This window comes from Lissotriton vulgaris, chromosome 6, assembly GCF_964263255.1.
Source record: "Lissotriton vulgaris chromosome 6, aLisVul1.2, whole genome shotgun sequence".
Lineage (NCBI taxonomy): Eukaryota > Metazoa > Chordata > Amphibia > Caudata > Salamandridae > Lissotriton > Lissotriton vulgaris.
Genome location: NC_141694.1, coordinates 1,225,438,042 through 1,225,459,262, shown reverse-complemented (window position 1 = coordinate 1,225,459,262; position 21,221 = coordinate 1,225,438,042). Strand labels below are relative to the sequence as shown.

Here is a 21,221-nt window from a genome sequence, read left to right as displayed (position 1 = left end):
AAGAAGGCGCCTAAGTAAATACATATGTGATGAAATCATCCTGCAGGTACAAGGCGGACAGGTTAGCAATCCCAAAGACACGATAAAGGTGGAAGAAACTGGGGTAGAGGCAATGTTTGACTCGTGTTCCAAGATAACGATTATAAACGCAAAATAATTCAAAAAGGTAGTGAGAGGAAAGTCTGAAGAAAATGGATGTAAGGCCGGGAGGTTATGGGGGACAACCATAACCTGCCACACTTAAGGCGGCCAAAAGCGGTACAAGGGGGTGGTGATGGACGGAGCATCTGAAGCCGGGCTGAAGACGGCTGGAATGCCAGAAACCGGTCCTCTGAAGCTCGTTTCCGGTCCAGGGAAGACATGGCTTGGCAGTGCGGGCTGGACTGTTCCCATGAGGCACAGGGTCAGACTGATTTGCATATAGCCATCTCTGAACTGGGGTGGCAGAGTGGGCTAAAGAACGGTGATGGATTAAACCCAGATCTTTTGACTGCGTGTGAGTGTTTGATTGATTCAGATGCTCCGTCCATCACCACCCCCTTTTGTATAGCTAATTTGAGGACCATAGAAGTAGAGCTTTTTGTGCACCCTGTATGAATGTTGGTTGTTTTTATTACCTGTTCCAGTGAAAGAGAGTTCTTAGAAATTAAACTTACCAAAAATACATTTTCTATGCGTTGTATCAAATTCTCAAGATTTTCATATTCAGCTTTTGTTCCAAAGTATGGCCACTTTTTGATTACTATACTTATTAGAATGATCTCTGGAATCGTGAAACTGGCTCAGCTAGTCTAAGGCAGTAGAATGATCACACTAATATTTGCCTGTGTTCCAGGTTCAATGAAGGTCTGGAAGCCAGCAGTTGCAATTGGCTTTTTTGGCCTTCCTATAGGGTGTTAATAGATGTATTCTCCACATGCTCAGTAGTAAAAGCTCTTAATTGCCTGTTCTTCTTGTCATATCCACTCACATACATGGTAGTCAATTATTGGGTTATGCTCTCAGAACATGGTATTACCTAATGTTAACACACTTTGCAGTAGGCAGTTGTGGATAATACCTTACAACCAGCTCTAGATGAGAACTCTTAGGACACTCTTCATCATTAGTGAACACATGCCTATGGGCAGTGAGATCAGAATGCAATTAGAAAAAATAATAAGGATGTATCAGTGTAGTACCAATAAATAGCTCACACTGCATAGGCAGGCTGATGTTTAGGAAAACATCACTTGCACATGTAACGATAATCCTCACCTTTCTCTGCAAAATTATGTAACTTTCATTAATCTTATAAATCTACGTTTGTTGTTTTGAATTAGTATATTTTACTAGGATCCATCTCTTTCCATTGGCTATGAACTTGTCCACTCCCCCACATCCTAACAAGATGAACATGCATCCTTGCTGTTATTTCTCTTTAAACATATTTACGTGTATTATTTGTCTGCCAGAAAAATACTTCATGCAGTCTATTGTACTCATGGAATGTCTATAGGCAAACTAGCCAAATGCACTGCTCTGACACTGGAGATATTTAAAGCCTTTAAACCCTTAAGGGTACCATGGCTAAAGATATGACTTTACAGCAAAATAATATTGTCATCTCCTACTTCGCACGATTTACTAGAAACAAGGTTGCTGGCAACAAACTGTGTGTGATCATGGTCCTACTTAAACTTGGGTGCCAATGAAACGTTTGATGAGAGTCTTTCATTGTAGTCATGGAGGTGGAGTTTGGTGTGGAAAAGGAAAGTGGGCCTTAAAGTATGTTTTGCCTAAAGCAATTTTTACCTTTACAGCAGCCACAGTGGTTCCCGGCAGACACAATAATTAGAGGGAGCCGAAGCCTCCTACCTTATTCTGGCGAAAGGGTAAGAGAGGGCACCAAAGGCCACCATGTGTTTGGGCATTTCCTTCACCATGTGTTTGAGTATTTCCTTTGCCTCATAACATTTTATCTTTTGGTTTCTATGAATACGTAGTAAAAAAAAACAGTCATTTCTTGCCACCTGTCTCTCTCTATAACTGACTAAACAATCTGCTCTATCATACATTGTCTTATCTTACTGCCTCACCCTTCAATGGATTTTACCCAACAGTGATTACATTATTATGTTCTTTGAGTTTTGACAATAACGTTTCAAAGGTTTGTTAACTTCAAATGAATGCTGTTTCATCAAGGTTAATAACGGCTACTAATTGATTATTTAAATCGATGACTGTTTACAGTGTATATTTCTCAAGACAGCATAGTTTATGCAATACTACCATATACACATATCCAAAATGTATGAGGAAGATTTTATATGAATCACTGCTGTTTCTTTGTTTTGTGATTCCAACATTACCAGCTGAACTAGCCATTCAAACTCTAAATATAAAAGACACCAGGATATTCTGGATAAATTATAAATTCCATGCAAACCTTTGAAACTGTTCATCTCATAACCACCTGAAAGCAAGCTTTCTCTTAATGAAGTAGACCCAGACTGATGGCTTGTACAAACTTCAACTGTGCAAAAGTAAATAAGATTTCCCCGGCTTTGTAAATGCATATTTAATGGCAGCACACATCTTAACCCTTTCGATGCTAATGACGGAATGGTTCCGTCATGAGCATCGGTTGAGCTGTGCTCATGACGGAACCGTTCCGTCATGACCACACCCATTTGCATTGGGGCCCAGCACCGGGGGTAAATCGGCACCGCACGGATGAGGTTAATGTCATTCACAAGTAGAAATATGGTGTCCTTTACATATATTTTAAAAAGAAGTCTAGGAGAATTATGATGCCTTTTATGATACAAGATTTGGAATACAACGTTTTCAGAAATATCTGCAGTTAATTCGATGCCCTCTGCCAGAGCCACCAAACTCTTTCATCACTCTTACCATGATCTACTGACTTCATTTTAATCTTTGTACTCCTTGATGATAAGACCAGGACATGGTATTGACAGACCAGAAATGTGTCACAGACTAGATTGGTAGGAAGGTCGAGAATCAAGATTGCCTTGTTGAAGCTTAGCACCCAAACCTGCCATAATAAAGGGAACTACTCTGTCAGAGTAACTTTTAATGCATGATAACTATTCTTTGGTACATAAGAAGCCTCCTCCAGCTCAGCTGACTTAGGCCCAGTCACTCAAGGAGCTTGTGGAATCCTGCAAGCTTCATAAGCTGTCGCTGGACTACCAAGGGCTTAGAGGAAGGCTAGAGACATCTTCGGGAAAAAACACATGCACATACCATGCAGTCGGTATCTAGTCTGTAGACTTTTGAAAACTCTTACATTATCATATTCAGAAGACTTTAGTGACTGTTTTAACTTCACAAATTCTGAATACACATTCAGGTGCAAGAGAACACCTGACATGGGATTAAGTGAGCTTCTGTAGCTCACTACCTCTGACGTTCCCCCGACGCGATGTCGACTCATCAAAATCTGCAAAACTAAAAACGTTTATGTGGACTTCATTATTTCCGAGGGAAGTTTTCAAAAAATGTCTTTTGAACAGAAGGATACTCAACTCAAAAGAAAGGCCCATACTGAGTGAATATTTGGCTAGCCTCTGCACCAGCATGTACCAAGGCATAAATAAACATATTTCAAAATATTTCTATATATAAATGTATATATACATATATATATATGTGTATGTGTGTGTGTGTATAACTTGATGATATACACATACTATATATATATTCAAGCATGTTTTTGTTATAAAATGGTAGGAAAATATTAATAATGTGATATCCTCAAATACAAAGTTGTGGGCAGAGAAGGAACGTGAGCCTCATTAGTGGAGGCTGGAGTTGGCCTTCATCTTTGCTGAAGTCATTTTTGGATTCTTTACAGCTTCCTGTATGCCTTTCTAGACACCACATGAGACACAGGAGTTTTTCATCTATTTTGAGCATCCCACAACAGATTGCTGGAAGAGTATGGGTAAGTGAAAAATTATTTTAACGGAGGAATAGGAGCCAGGTATTTGGGTGTTTCAGTTGCCCTCCATGCATGTTCTCTAACATTGGATTCACTATAAATGTTATTTCACACACCCTGCTCCCAATCCATAACTAACTTGACCTTCTTCTAAACAAAGCTTTTCCTAGCATTTCTCATCAAACAATAATACCTCTAAACCTTAGACTATCTTCACTTGTTGCACTGTCATTAAGCCCACTTCACTATTCCACTATGCCACTTTTCTGGCAAATTCTTTCTCCTTTCCTCTCCTTTCCCCATATGTCTGGGTTAGACGTCACTCTTCTTTTAGCTTCCCCATTTTATTCTCTGGCACTTCCTCCCCTCCCCGGCCCACCCTACAAATAAAGTTTAAATAAATTCAACAAGTATAGATCTTCAGACACATTGGATATTTTTTGGCTCACTAATTTTAACCACATCCATATTTCTATATTTACATGCTTTTCATGCAATTTATGAGATTGCATCAGGTAGATAAACTCACCTTCTTAAACGTGGGTGCTGCTTTGATTAGGGTTTTTCATTAAGGGAATGGTGTTGTGTGGATAATGGAAGTGGGCTTTGGAGTGTATTTTGCCTCATGCCATTTTTTACCACTTCAACAGCCACGTTGGCCCACCACAGAGGCAATGATGAGGCAGAACAACAGCTTAATACTTTACACTGGCGAAAGGGTAAGTGACACATGATTTCAAAGGCTCTATATTTTTTAGTATTTTCTTCGTCCCAGTACATTTTATCTAGTTGGCTTTTAGCAATGGTGGATGGTCCACAAAGCCAATCTCATCCCTTGCACTCTGCCCCCGTCCAAAGCAAAACCGTTCAATCTCTTCTTTACAACATCCTAATCTTATTGGCCTCTGGGTTTTGAAATGACTGTTTCTTTAAGTTTATCAATGTCAAATGAACGCTGTTTTTGCAAGGATTAATAAAGGCCACCAATTAATTCTTTACATATATGAATATTTACAATGCACAATTTGCAAGGCAGTCTATCTCTCATGCTTTCTTTCACTCCTCCAAACTATCTCACATCCCTTTTCTGCACCTACACAGAGTAAACATAGTTTTCAAATCACAACCACTTTTCAAGGTTATTGGCTATATCTGCAGACCGTGTATATCCACATCACCATTTATAAGTGCCTAAGACCTCATCTGACAGTTGGCTCTCTCAAATACGTTACAAATAGACTCCCAGTCGTACAGAATGCAGCTGCATGGCTGCTGTTGAATATACCCAGACATCAATCAGCCAGATCCTCCTTGAGGGAGCTTCATTTGCTCCCGGTCCAAGCCAGGATCAAATGTAAGTCCATAAGCTTGGCTAACAGAGCCGTGTATGGGAGAGGCCCCACCCTGATACAAAAGTTGGTCTCACTTTATTCTCCCCTTCGCCACCTCTCGTCAATCTCTAACTTTCTGATTAATCCCACCAGCTTCAAGCGAGCCAGGTGGGGTGGAAGGTCTTTCTCCCACCTGGTACCTAAACTGTGGAACAGTATGGATCCGAAACTCCGACTAATTTAAAACAAAGCGTCCTTTAAAAAAAAGACTCCAAACATGGCTTTCCCCCTAAACTCATGCACAAACAACTGCCTGTACTGTCTCACCTCAGCGCTGGGATGCCCAAGGGTAGCCATGCGCTTTAAAAATCCCCAAAACCTAAACCGACTGTTCACAATCCATTACAAAATAAAAGTACTCCCTTTTTGTTTTTTTGTAAATAGTGACAGCACTTTTGACATAACAGGGACACCATATTTTCCAGTCCAGTGGGGAGTGGAAATCCAATTTCAGACACAAACTCATTGTTTGGTGTTTGCAGAGCATTTGCCCTCCCTCCCTTCTTCGTATATGATGTCACCATAACTCCTTTATAGCATAGTGGACCATATTACAGGTTACCTTTTATGTATTTTCTTATTTTACAAACTTACTTTGGGGTAATAAACTTGAAAAGATTGATTTCAAACAGACAAATTTTATTGGCAACAGTAAGTAAAATATTGGATCATACCGTTTAGTTGCCTGCAGTGAAATAAAAAGTAATGCTTGATTATGCTGAATGTAGAATTTTAGAAAACACATTCTACTTATGCGAGTAAGGGATTGTCCAAGCTGTTCTCTCAAAGGGTCAGCTAGCAATGACATTTAATGGATTTAGAATATTTACATTTTTCAGCTCTCCTCTTAACTTTTTTTTGTCCTGTACAGAACTGTACACAGTTTGGCATGGTGGAAATTATCTGGCCAAATTTGTTGCAGGGTCCAAGGTCTTGGTGGAATCTGAAAAAGGTTTTTCAATGGAGCATTTGCCTAAACTGCTCCATTTTGTAACAACATAATTGTGACTGCATTGTGTGCTATACATGTGTGTGCGTGTATATGAACATATATATATGTATATATATACCCTATATATATATATCTATATATATATATATATATATATATATATATATATATATATAGAGAGAGAGAGAGAGAGAGAGAGAGAGAGAGAGATAGAGATTGAGATAAATGTTTGAGATACATTTGGATATATCTTGAGCGAGTGAGTGAAAGGCTATAGTTTTCTCCAGACATTTGTGGATATTCAAACAACAAGAAATTATAAAAGCTGCCCTTTCTAGACAAATCACATTACAGGTAAAAACAATTCAGTTTTCTAATGTCCTGTGATTATCTTTCTACCTATCCGAGAATTGGGTCAGCAGACTGATCTGAGAGGAGAGGGGTTGTAATAATGTTTAGTGCAGTCAGCTTCTGAAGTCTTTTTGCATAATGCCTTTTTTGGTATGTTTCGCAGCTACCCATTTGGCCTGCCATAGGTGTAATGGCACATGGGAGCACTCAAATGGTTACGCTCCTTCATCGTACTGCTGGAAGAGAAATGGTAGGTGATAAGGGATGCTAGTCAGTGAGTCTTGCTCCAACACCATGACGCCCCCTGGCTGGCGAGGGGTCTCCAGGCCAGGGCTCTTTCATCACAATTGAAAACTCAGGACTGAGACGCAATATGCGATAAAGAATCACATGCAGGAATACAAGTACCATAAGGCACGGCGCCCATCCAGGGGCGTGTCATGAACATAAAGAAAGGTCCTTCCTGCCACTACCCTGAAAATCAGTTCGTCACCCTCTGAAGAAGAAGGCAGCCGCCTTCGAAACGCGTCAGGACATATGAAGAATCAGGATTCATAACGAACCTTGCTCCTTTGTTCTCAAGCTATTTAGCAACTTGTTGGGAGAATAAAGCCCTGACCAGAAGCCCCGCGAGTGTGGTCGGTGTTTTTCAACACATGAGCTTGCACATTTTGAAAGGTCCCATCACCTTTCTTTGCCGCACCCACCACAGAAGAGTGCACAGCACCTTGATGGGGAATGAGCGTCGCAGAGGAACTGCATTGCGCTGAGCACCGCCACGCGACGAGATGGAAAGAGTCCAGAAACGGCAAGCATCCAGCTTGTTGGGATATGGACATATACTTATCCCTTGCTCCAACACCATGAAGTCGCCTGGCTGGCGAGGGGTCTCCAGGCCAGGGATCTTTCATCACAATTGAAAACTCAGGACTGAGACGCAATATGCGATAAAGAATCACATGCAGGAATACAAGTACCATAAGGCACGGAGCCCATCCAGGGGCGTGTCATGAACATAAAGAAAGGTCCTTCCTGCCACTACCCTGAAAATCAGTTCGTCACCCTCTGAAGAAGAAGGCAGCCGCCTTCGAAACGCGTCAGGACATATGACGAATCAGGATTCATAACAAACCTTGCTCCTTTGTTCTCAAGCTATTTAGCAACTTGTTGGGAGAATAAAGCCCTGACCAGAAGCCCCGCGAGTGTGATCGGTGTTTTTCAACACATGAGCTTGCACATTTTGAAAGGTCCCATCACCTTTCTTCGCCGCACCCACCACAGAAGAGTGCACAGCGCCTTGATGGGGAATGAGCGTCGCAGAGGAACTACATTGCGCTGAGCGCCGCCACGCGACGAGATGGAAAGAGTCCAGAAACGGCGAGCATCCACCTTGTTGGGATATGGACATATACTTATCCCTTTCTCCAACACCATGACGCCGCCTGGCTGGCGAGGGGTCTCCAGGCCAGGGCTCTTTCATCACAATTGAAAACTCAGGACTGAGACGCAATATGCGATAAAGAATCACATGCAGGAATACAAGTACCATAAGGCACGGCGCCCATCCAGGGGCGTGTCATGAACATAAAGAAAGGTCCTTCCTGCCACTACCCTGAAAATCAGTTCGTCACCCTCTGAAGAAAAAGGCAGCCGCCTTCGAAACGCGTCAGGACATATGAAGAATCAGGATTCATAACGAACCTTGCTCCTTTGTTCTCAAGCTATTTAGCAACTTGTTAGGAGTATAAAGCCCTGACCAGAAGCCCCGCGAGTGTGGTCGGTGTTTTTCAACACATGAGCTTGCACATTTTGAAAGGTCCCATCGCCTTTCTTTGCCGCACCCACCACAGAAGAGTGCACAGCACCTTGATGGGGAATGAGCGTCGCAGAGGAACTACATTGCACTGAGCGCCGCCACGCGATGAGATGGAAAGAGTCCAGAAACGGCAAGCATCCAGCTTGTTGGGATATGGACATATACTTATCCCTTGCTCCAACACCATGAAGTCGCCTGGCTGGCGAGGGGTCTCCAGGCCAGGGCTCTTTCATCACAATTGAAAACTCAGGACTGAGATGCAATATGCGATAAAGAATCACATGCAGGAATACAAGTACCATAAGGCACGGTGCCCATCCAGGGGCGTGTCATGAACATAAAGAAAGGTCCTTCCTGCCACTACCCTGAAAATCAGTTCGTCACCCTCTAAAGAAGAAGGCAGCCGCCTTCGAAACGCGTCAGGACATATAACGAATCAGGATTCATAACGAACCTTGCTCCTTTGTTCTCAAGCTATTTAGCAACTTGTTGGGAGAATAAAGCCCTGACCAGAAGCCCTGAGAGTGTGGTCCATGTTTTTCAACACATGAGCTTGCACATTTTGAAAGGTCCCATCACCTTTCTTCGCCGCACCCACCACAGAAGAGTGCACAGCGCCTTGATGGGGAATGAGCGTCGCAGAGGAACTACATTGCGCTGAGCACCGCCACGCGACGAGATGGAAAGAGTCCAGAAACGGCGAGCATCCAGCTTGTTGGGATATGGACATATACTTATCCCTTGCTCCAACACCATGACGCCGCCTGGCTGGCGAGGGGTTTCCAGGCCAGGGCTCTTTCATCACAATTGAAAACTCAGGACTGAGACGCAATATGCGATAAAGAATCACATGCAGGAATACAAGTACCATAAGGCACGGCGCCCATCCAGGTGCATGTCATGAACATAAAGAAAGGTCCTTCCTGCCACTACCCTGAAAATCAGTTCGTCACCCTCTGAAGAAAAAGGCAGCCGCCTTCGAAACGCGTCAGGACATATGAAGAATCAGGATTCACAACGAACCTTGCTCCTTTGTTCTCAAGCTATTTAGCAACTTGTTGGGAGAATAAAGCCCTGACCAGAAGCCCCGCGAGTGTGGTCGGTGTTTTTCAACACATGAGCTTGCACATTTTGAAAGGTCCCATCACCTTTCTTCGCCGCACCCACCACAGAAGAGTGCACAGCACCTTGATGGGGAATGAGCGTCGCAGAGGAACTGCATTGCGCTGAGCACCGCCACGCGACGAGATGGAAAGAGTCCAGAAACGGCAAGCATCCAGCTTGTTGGGATATGGACATATACTTATCCCTTGCTCCAACACCATGAAGCCGCCTGGCTGGCGAGGGGTCTCCAGGCCAGGGCTCTTTCATCACAATTTAAAACTCAGGACTGAGACGCAATATGCGATAAAGAATCACATGCAGGAATACAAGTACCATAAGGCAAGGCGCCCATCCAGGGGCGTGTCATGAACATAAAGAAAGGTCCTTCCTGCCACTACCCTGAAAATCAGTTCCCCACCCTCTGAAAAAGAAGGCAGCCGCCTTCGAAACGCGTCAGGACATATGACGAATCAGGATTCATAACGAACCTTGCTCCTTTGTTCTCAAGCTATTTAGCAACTTGTTGGAAGAATAAAGCCCTGACCAGAAGCCCTGCGAGTGTGGTCGGTGTTTTTCAACACATGAGCTTGCACATTTTGAAAGGTCCCATCACCTTTCTTCGCCGCACCCACCACAGAATAGTGCACAGCGCCTTGATGGGGAATGAGCGTCGCAGAGGAACTGCATTGCGCTGAGCAACGCCACGCGACCAGATGGAAAGAGTCCAGAAACGGCGAGCATCCAGCTTGTTGGGATATGGACATATACTTATCCCTTGCTCCAACACCATGACGCCGCCTGGCTGGCGAGGGGTTTCCAGGCCAGGGCTCTTTCATCACAATTGAAAACTCAGGACTGAGACGCAATATGCGATAAAGAATCACATGCAGGAATACAAGTACCATAAGGCACGGCGCCCATCCAGGGGCGTGTCATGAACATAAAGAAAGGTCCTTCCTGCCACTACCCTGAAAATCAGTTTGTCACCCTCTGAAGAAGAAGGCAGCCGCCTTCGAAACGCGTCAGGACATATGACGAATCAGGATTCATAACGAACCTTGCTCCTTTGTTCTCAAGCTATTTAGCAACTTGTTGGGAGAATAAAGCCCTGACCAGAAACCCCGCGAGTGTGGTCGGTGTTTTTCAACACATGAGCTTGCGCATATATATATATATATATATATATATATATATATATATATATATATATATATATATATATATATATATATATACATATAGAGAGAGAGATAGAGATTGAGATAAATGTTTGAGATACATTTGGATATATCTTGAGCGAGTGAGTGAAAGGCTGTAGTTTTTTCCAGACATTTGTGGATATTCAAACAACAAGAAATTATGAAAGCTGCCCTTTCTAGACAAATCACATTACAGGTAAAAACAATTCAGTTTTCTAATGTCCTGTGATTATCTTTCTACCTATCCGAGAATTGGGTCTACAGACTGATCTGAGAGGAGAGGGGTTGTAATAATGTTTAGTGCAGTCAGCTTCTGAAGTCTTTTTGCATAATGCCTTTTTTGGTATGTTTTGCAGCTACCCACTTGGCCTGCCACAGGTGTAATGGCACATGGGAGCACTCAAATGGTTACGCTCCTTCATCATACTGCTGGAAGAGAAATGGTAGGTGATAAGGGATGCTAGTCAGTGAGTTGGAACCTTGTATTGAATGTTTCCCTTGTCTTCCCATGCTAGCAATGACAAAATGGCCCCCGGTGTAGTTATTCAGCATGACACCAAAGATTCGCCTATTCCTTGTCCTTCTAATAATGTCTTGACCAAAAGTCACTCATTGCTATTCATGCTCACTTATTTTAGGGCGAGAAAGCAAAAGACACACAATTGATGGACAGAGTGCAGAACAAATCAAAACATTCATCCCCAGTCAAGAGATCTGGGTTAAATCCATCATTCTTTTGCTCACCATGCCACTCCAGTTTAGACCTGGCCATATGCAAATCAGTCTTGACCATGTGCCTCATGGGAACAGCCCAGCCGAACTGCCAAGCCAGGTCCTCCCTGGACCGGAAACAAGCATCCTAGGACCGGTTTCGGGGTTTCCCCCTCTTCAGCCAGGATAGCTTGATTCCAGTGGCACAGTGAGCCCAGGACGCACATCTGGGCATACCTGGCGCACTTAGGACGAGAAAGCAAAAGACACAGAATTGATGGACGGAATGCAGAACAAATCAAAACATTCAGCCCCAGTCAAGAGAACTGGGTTAAATCCATCATTCTTTTGCTCACTATGCCACCCCAGTTTAGACCTGGCTATATGCAAATCAGTCTTGACACTGTGCCTCATGGGAATAGTCCAGCCCGAACTGCCAAGCCAGGTCATCCCTGGACTGGAAACAAGCATCCTAGGACCGGTTTCGGGGTTTCACCCCTCTTCAGCCAGGGTAGCTTGATTCCAGTGGGACAGTGAGCCCAGGATACACGTATGGGCATACCTGGGGCAAAAAGGAACGAGAAAGCAAAAGACACACAATTGATAGATGGAATGCAGAACAAATCAAAACATTCACCTCCAGTCAAGAGATCTGGATAAATCCATCATTCTTTTGCTCACCATGCCACCCCAGTTTATAGCTGGCCATATGCAAATCAGTCTTGACCCTGTGCCTCATGGAAACAGTCCAGCCCGAACAGCCAAGCCAGGTCCTCCCTGGACCGGAAACAAGCATCCTAGGACCGGTTTAGGGGTTTCACCGCTCTTCAGCTAGGGTAGCTTGATTCCAGTGGCACAGTGAGCCCAGGACTCACGTCCGGGCATACCTGGCACACTTAGGGTGAGAAAGTAAAAGACACAAAATTGATGGACGTATTGCAGAACAAATCAAAAGATTCCCCCCAGTCACAAGATCTGGATTAAATCCATCACTCTTTTGTTCACTATGCCACCCCAGTTTAGACCTGGCCATTTGCAAATTAGTCTTGACCCTGTGTCTGAAATGGTATGGTGAGTACAAAAACGATTGATTTAGCCCCAGATCTCTGTACTGGAGTGAATGTATGACATTGTTCTGTGTTCTGTCCATCGATTGTTCTTTTTTCATTTGCCCCCCCCCCCCCGAGTGGGACAGGTATGCTCAGACGTGAGGCCTGTGCTCTACATGCCACTGCAGTCAAGCTATCCTGGGTGATGAGGGCTGAAATCCTGAAACCGGTCGTAGCTTGCCTGTTTCCAGTCCAGTGGGGACCTAGCCTGGCAATTCGGGCTGGACTGTTCCCATTGGGCACAGGGTCAGGACTGATTTGCATATGGCTGGGTACAAACTGGAATGGCATGGTGAGCAAAAAAACAATGAATTTAGGCCCAGATGTCTGTACTGGCGTGAATGTGTGACATTGTTCTGCATCTGTCAATCAATTGTTCTTTTTGCATTTGTTACCCCGAGTGGGACGGGTATGCTCAGACATGAGTCCCGTGCTCCCCATGCCACTGGAGTCAAGCTATCCTGGCTGAAAGCCAAAAACTGATCATAGGATGCTTGTTTCCAGTCCAGGGAAGATCTGGGCTGGCAATTCGGACTGGATTGTTCCCATTGGGCACAAGGTCATGAACGATTTTCATATGGCTGGGTCCAAACAGGAATGGCATGGTGAGCAAACAAACAATGGATTCAGGCCCAGATCTCTGTACTGGGGTGAATGTATGACATTGTTCTCCATTCTGTCCGTTACCTTGCGGTACTTTCTACCTGAAACATAACATTTGGCTTGAATGCTTGATTTTTCAACAAAGTCGATATTTTCATATCACCTGCATCAGTGCCCCACCCAATAGAATTTTGTGTTAAATACGATAAGCTTCTAAGAATTCTGTTTGGCCTTGAACTTTATGTTGGCCGTTTTAAACGTTCCTGTCCCTAGTGACACCACATATAAGGAGACAAATGGAATGCCATGTTTGTCCTGGTAATATCCATACCCTCTAGGATACTCTTACCACTATCCCTGGGTTAAGGACGATGTTGAAGTCCCCTCAAATAATCAATGGTTCTGACCGCTGATGTAGCTCTGAAAGCAGACTATTAAAGACCACAGGATAATCATGTCATAATTTGTAATTGGCCCCTCTTGACTGTTGCTATGAGCCATCGTCCACCCAAATCTATATAGTGGTTGATGAGCGTCTAGCTCTTATCCCGAGCCAGTGGCCCAATCCCTCTCTGAGAGAAGTGAAACAAGCTGTGGATAGGACTTGATCCCAGTAATCATCCAGAAGAGAGGCCTGTTTATTCAAGAGCTAAGTTTCCTGTAGGCCAACGAAATGTGGATGAAGATAGTGTAGCACCTCTTCAAATAATTTTCGCTTATAAGAAGCCTATATTTCATTGATATTCCATGAAATAATATGAAGATGCTGGTCAGTACCACACCCCAGGCTTAACCTTGACATTCTTGATCGAATAACTAGCACACATTGAAAGAGAACAACAGCACAGAATAATTATTGGTCCTAACTTTACCATCCACAACCATAAGGCTGTCTTTTTTTACCACCAACCAGACTAAACATTCCAACTAAAAAATCAGTATAAAGACAAAAGTGGCCCCAGACCTTGGCCCCACCACCGCCTTAACACCCAGCCTTCCCCCAACCCTATCCCTTCCATGCAAGGCCCAGAAAAAGGGCTGACCACCCCCGGTCAAAAGAATACCATTAACACTGTAGTACACAGGAGTACATAAACTCCACTCCTCCCAGAGCACCCCGGACCGAGGATGGATGTAGGAAAAAGAATTAAAGGGGCAGGGCAGAGACCGCACGAGACAACCGCTCAAAGGACCCAAAATGTTTTCACCCATAGCCATATTTAATTAATAAAGAACCCTCATGAAACCTTCATGAAATCAAATCTTAGTGTCAGCTGACCTTGCAGACCCTGCAGACCTAAAGCAGAGAGAAAGAAAAAAAAGAAAAAAGGGAAGGCGTACCCAAGAAACTAAGTAAACCACTCTGTAACAACCTACAAGTAAAAAGAATCAAGAAGAAAAAGACAAAACAGAATCAGCCAGATCCATTAGTCTCCTGATTTTCCCCCGCCGACTTGGTCAAGAGCTCCTTAACCTCAGGCTGTTCAAAACATGAACACATATGCTCCTTATATTGGATGCACAGGATTGGATTGCTGGCCCCAGTAATGAAACCGAAGCTGCAAGCTTTTGAAGTGCCGGGATATGCTCTCTTAGCTGCCAATGCCGAACTACAGTCTTATGAGAGAAATCTGATCGAACAAAAAAAGTCCACTCTAGCCTCTTTCACTGGTGACCTTGGAGGAGCAGCCCTGTTTATCTCCTAGCAGGGGAGGAAGTTACCCACATATATCAGGATGGCCCGTGAATACCAAATGGATGTGAGAATGGATAGCAACGGGTTTTCTGAATCATGCTCTTCCATGTCCCAGCACCACAGTGTAAGAATGGCTTCCCTAATAACCAAACGATATAGTGTCTAGTATTGTTCCTCTGACCCCTCGGGGATCCCCAATATCCTGAGGTTATTCCTGCGAGACCTATTTGCCAAATATTAGACCCTTGATGAGAGAATGGTCATGAGATCTGGGTCTTGACAAGACAGTTTGAAGGCTTTCCTGAACCTTCTCAACTTGCATAAGTTGTGAGTTTGGGGTGTCCATATTTGTTGAGAGCTTCATTTAATCCTAGGGTTATATCAGATCACAATTCTTTATCAAAGTAATGAGGTGTTGCCTTTCTGGGTCCGTGATAGATCTAATGCATCTGCTATTTCTGGGATTAAGAACTCTCAAGGTGCTATTGTGATCAATCCTGCCCTTATGCAAGAGGAGTTCCACAGCATTCATCATAAGTGGTATGACTAGGTATTGGTCCCTTCCACAGACCAGATCATTCAGTTTCTTCGGGTCCACCATCATCGGAAACTGTCTACTACACAGTAGCACAAGCAATAAGGTCAAATATCGGCCTCCGAAGTGTAAGACACAATTGGCTAGCTGGCACGAGGCAAGGCCTGTGGCACCGATCAACTTCCATTGGATTTCTATGTTAATTTGTCACATCTTGTAGTACCGGTTCTCCGTGATCTATTCAACTCTTTTAAATTACTTGGGCAGGTTCCTGGATCATGGACTGTGACCAACATCGTCATCTTTCCCAAGAAAAGGAAGGATCCCTTTCTTGGTGGTTCATATCAGCCTATTTCTTTGATTATTGCTGATTCCAAGATTTATACTTAGATTTTAGTAAACAGACTTGCTATGGTTATTTCTGATCTTGTTGATGAGAATCAACATGGTTTTATTCAACAGCAGGATAAAACCGCCAATCTTAATATTGTTATCACTGCTCTTGAGGCAGACTATTCTCGAGTAAATCTGGTTAAAGCAATAACGTTAGACTCTGAAAAGGCCTTCGAAAGGGGCTCATGACCTTTTCCGAGGGCCGTAATGGCTGTGTAAGAGTTTGGGCCGCGCTTTATTGCTTTGATTCAACAGCTTTACCAGAATCTTAAGGCTAGCGTTTTATTTTCAGGGTATTCTACCAACCTAATTTAGATATGTCGTGCACCTGTAAAGTGATGTCCACTTTCACCTTTGCTCTTTGCACACTATATAGAACCTTAAATTCAAGCCCTCAAGAGCGTGAGGAATACTGCTTTGCTGCGGATCCATCAACTTGAGCTCAAACTGCTTGCCTGTGCAGACACCATTACCATCATGACCTATGCCCCAGAGGATTCTCTGGCAGCTATTGAAAAATTAGCTAATGAGTGTGGGTCTATCTCTGTGTACAAACTAAACCTTGATAAGACCCTAGTCCTTACCAGCACTGTCCCTTCTTGGGATGATAGGCGATTGGTCAATTCGGTGAACTACCTGGGGATCTAAGTCTCTGTGAAAATGGAGGATGTAAGGGAATTTAATTATGGCATACTATCTGGCAGAACGCAGGAGATATTTAGTAAGTTGTTGTATATGAATTGTGGACCCTAGTGTAATTTTCCCAATTCATGCCCATATATAGGTATAAATCTCCCTATCCTTATATAGGCATAGAAATCATAACCATATGTAGACTTAGCCTATGCAGTTCAAATACGGCATGGCTACTTCCACTAGTTCCGAAAATCCGCAACGATTTCTTGGAAAAACCCGCTTCAGCAGACAGGGACTTCCCCTGCTTGAATATTGATTTACCTAAGAACTCATGGAGTTTTCAAAGAAATGAGTCTTTGATGACGTTATTATGTCCAACCTTACGTCAAACTCGGCACCTTCAAGGTATAAATATGCCCACACTTGCCCAGGCAAACACACAGTGGTTTGGAGCAGTTCGACTATCTACTTGCCCGACGCAGCTCGCTACAGCAAGTGCCGAAGGAAGCCGACCCTCCAGCAGACGCACTGAGAGAGATGCTGTCTTTTCTCTTGCCGAGAAATCCAGCTCCAGTGTTTCCAAGAAACCCTTGCAGGTTTTGGGAAATCGAGTCCTGAGAGAGAGATACCAGACCTCCTTCATTCTAAAACCAAGGTACTTAGCTGACTAGACCCTTAGAGAAACCTTGGATAGGTTCTTGGCAAAAGAATACTGAAACTAAGCTACACCTCACTTTCTTCTTCCTTGTACTAGACCTAGGTTAGGTTGGTACACCGGGCTAGGTGTATTTTAGAAGCACCAGTTGAGTACTTTTAGTCTTTATTTATTAATGTATTCATTCTAAAACCAAGGTACAGAGCTGATTAGACCCTTAGAGAAATCTTGGGTATGTTCTTAGCAAAAGAATACTGAAACTAAGCTACACCTCACTTACTTCTTCCCTTGTACTAGACCTATGTTAGGTACACCGGGGTAGGCGTATTTTAGAAGCACCAGTTGAGTACTTTTAGTCTTTATTTATTAATGTGTGTATTCTAAGTATCTTATGGCTTAGAAACCATATCCAGATTTTACAGCATTATTTTATAATACTCTTCGTACTGTACGCATTGTACTCTTGCAACCAGTATTACGATTGTAGCAGTTCATTTCCTCTGCCTGAGAAAGAAGACTGTTCAATAAATACTTTTATTGAAAACACCCGTCTCTCTATTTCTCTGCACCTCTGGTGAAACGAAGCATGCACGATTGACTGAGTGAAATAAATATCTATTGTTTCCGCGACTCTGAAGATACGTTTTTACCTCGGGAAACAAAGTTGTCATGTTTTAAGCGGTTGTCGGAAACGAATCCCTTCTTGTTTATTCGAGAAAGTTTCTAGTGACCTCTGAGCTAGCTGGCATTCACAATTAAGTCTAATATATTCGATAGAGCCCAAGTCGACCTCAGTCCTACGTCTAATCTATAGTACATGTTATTCCAATGCGCAGAGCCTATTGGGAATATAGGAACTACTCTACAAAGTGGCATAATTTCACATTGGTCTAATCTGTCAATGCAACTTAATCAAGATGATTATTCTCCCTTGCTACCTATACCTCTTTCTGGCAAACTTTTGTATGTAGCCAAAGGCTTTTTTACACAAACAGAGGCTATCTAGCAAATATTTATCTGAGGTATAAAAAGCCTAGGGCTAATATCCTTATGTTACAGCAAACACAACTGGAGGGTGGACTTTAATTACCACATTTACGTTTCTTCTTTCTAGCAGCATTTCCTCCAGACTAGTAAAAGCATTGGGATACGAACCAAGAGGGCTTGTTTCCAGAATTCCTCTCTTGGGGAAACCAATATCTTCCCAAACTTTGGAATTATCGATGCTGTCTGTCAGAAGTTGGCCTGGTATATGCTGTCCACAAATTAAAGTGGGCACCTTGCACCAGTCCAAACGACCCTTATGATGTATGAGGTCAAAGAAAACGTTTAGAAAGCTATCCCAGTAGTAGCTGTGAAGAGAAGCCTTCAGGCTTATTCGTGAAGCAATGTAAAGCAGCTTGTTTAACCAGAATGTCACCTTTAGTATTAATTAAATGAAAGGGAACCCCACAGTAGTTATAGAAATATGTATTTATTTATATAACACTCTCTAGTATCCCCTACACAAGGATACAGCACAAAGCACATAATACTGTAGCACAGAATCAATCGTAAGTAGCAATAATGCACAGTGGGCCCAGAGGGGGACCAAACCATGTACTAAAATAGGGGTATAAAATCACGACTTGAGTCAAGACCAAATCTAGATGGTGAATAATCGCTGGGACCCCAAGTAACCACTCAAAGTGAGTACTTAGGGACCCCACGGAGGACGGGTGCAGTGTGCGTACACAACCACCTGTGCTGTACAATTCAAAAGGGGAGTTGTGGTTGCACTTTTACAGTTTACGGTTTAAGGACCCTTTCGAAAGCACTATGAAGAAACCCTGTGGAAGTTAGGAGGCTGGAGAGCTTCGCCACCTGTGGATACTGTGGTACCCGAATTACCTATCCCAGGGGAGCAGGGTGCATAGGTCTGAAGTAGTGTTGGAAACCGCTGTCGATCTTAATGGGAGTCTTCAATCAAACTGCAGGGAAGGAGAAAAGCATCCAGCGGAATCAAATGTGGATTCAGGATGAAGAGAACCTGAAAGCAGAGGGAACAGAGTGTGTGTCACCGGGAGTGACAGGGCTCAGTAAGCAGATGCCCACCAATGTCGGATGTTTCAGGTGAGATGAAGGGTTTCTTGACTCAGCAGCCACGGGGACCAGGCAATGTTGAAGATGACCAGGAGCCGGATGCAAGCTGTCCCACAAAGAATGTCGAGTGCTGAGGGGTTGGAGTCCCGCGGGAGCATTAGCAAGCCTTGACAACGGCAACCCACGCAAAAGGTCAAAAAAGGTTGCTGAGTAGACCAGCAAGGTCCAGGGGACTCACCAATTGCAAGGGAGTCAGGGCAAGCCTGGACCAACCAAGGAAGCCACAAGAAAGTAAAGTTGACCCACACTGGGGCCCACAGGCCGGAGCCACAGGAGTCATGAGGGGACCTCAAGCAGTTTCAAAGAACAACAGCTTGCAGGGCACAGAGTGCGTGGAGGCCAGAGTTCTTGGTAGGATATGTGCTCAGAGGTGGAGGCTATTGACAGCCCAGTGCACAAAGTTGGGGAATGCCACCAAGCATATGCACTTGCAAAAGTACACAGTGCACAGGGGTTCGGGTTATGTAGTCCCCACGACAAATACTGGCCTCAAACTTGGTGAGATGTCAGCTCAGGCTCAAGAAACATCGTAACCCACTTCCTGTTGCTGGAATCTTTTGGAGACCTCAGGACCTAATGGAGCAGCAAACCAGTCAGATGCATTGCGGTGCCTATAGATGCAGGGGAGTGACTCCTTCACTCCAAGGGATGCACTTCTGTTGTCTTTGATGCTCCACAGGCCCTGCAAGGAGCCTTTATGGTGCATGGGCACAGACCAAGCTTAGGACAGAGAAGGAGACGAAGTCGGGCCAGGTCGAAGACCAGCGAAGTCCAGAGTGTCCAGACGGTTGGTCAGTGGTTTCTTCTTGTTAAATCTTGTCAACGTCAAATCTAATGTCTCACAGCCAGGTAAGAACTTTTGTACCCATGAAAGAGGGTTTGACAGATTCAGGGGACCCACCCAGAGTAGGGTCTGGACAATGGGGAGGATACTCCCCTATCATTTGTCCAGTTTCACACCAGAGCAGGAGCCAACGGCTTACAGAACTGATTTGAACTGGACTATGCACAAGTACACCCCATATGCCCCTCGTGCAGACTTTCAGTCACTTTGGAAGTGCACCCACCCAGCCCCAATACACTAATTCCTGTCTGGGAGGTGGTCACATCTCCTTGTGACAGGAAGCATATTGTTCTGCCTTCCCCTGCTCGAGCTTGGCTCAGCATCAGGAGGGCAGAAATGCATCTCCGGTCGGCAGCATCCATTTTTTGCTAACCGGGTCGAGAAGGCTGGTACTTATAAGACCAGGGACCCCACGTAGCTTGCTTCGGAAGGGTGGACACCGGTTACCAGGTTGAGCTTTGATTTCAAGGTGTTTGATAGCAAACATGATATGTTTGGTTGCAGCCGTTCTCGAGATAGCACTTACCGCAAGTCTGGCTGCGTCACAGACAACCCGGGAGAATGGTCTCCGAAGGCCGCAGAAGGGCTCTGTCCTTGGAGGAGCATCCTCTCACTTAAAACCCAGCACCCTGCCTTCAGGATTGTTAAGGGCTGCTATAGGGGTGACTTATACGTTTTAAGTGTAGTGGCCCATAAATTTAGTCAACCTATATTTTTCGTAAGTGGTGCAAGCATCAACTTATACAGACTGCAGTAGCAGGCTGTAGTTCCATTTTGCATGGGAGTTCTCTGGGGTACTTATGTCCTGGGTACATGTGCACCATATACTAGGGACTGACAAGTGTACATCAGTATCCAATCTAGAGTGTACCTAGTACATGACATAACCAATTTAAGGAGAAAGCAGATAGACTGGGGTCCTGATTAACAGGATCCCAGTCAGACTAGTCAAAACAGTGTAACATCAAGCAAAAAGTGGGGGTAACCATATGAAGCAGATCCTACTTTCCTACACTGTTTATTTGAAGCAGACTCGTTTTAAGACTCTGGGGGTTCTTAGACTCTCTTTGGGCCTATCCGAAAATGCAGATGTCGGGGATTACATTATTTAATGCATATTCTTATATAAGTTATA

The 21,221-nt window shown here is 44.0% G+C and overlaps 1 protein-coding gene across 1 annotated transcript in view; it reads left to right on the top strand.

Annotated features, from left to right (window-relative positions):
• Positions 1-21,221, top strand: part of LOC147708655 (uncharacterized) — a 117,803-nt gene that overhangs the window by 61,500 nt on the left and 35,082 nt on the right. The window contains exons 11-13 of the mRNA XM_086925381.1: positions 1,803-1,874; positions 3,863-3,952; positions 4,600-4,668. Coding sequence (XP_086781507.1) covers positions 1,803-1,874; positions 3,863-3,952; positions 4,600-4,668 — 231 coding nt within the window. The remainder of the gene's footprint in view (positions 1-1,802; positions 1,875-3,862; positions 3,953-4,599; positions 4,669-21,221) is intronic.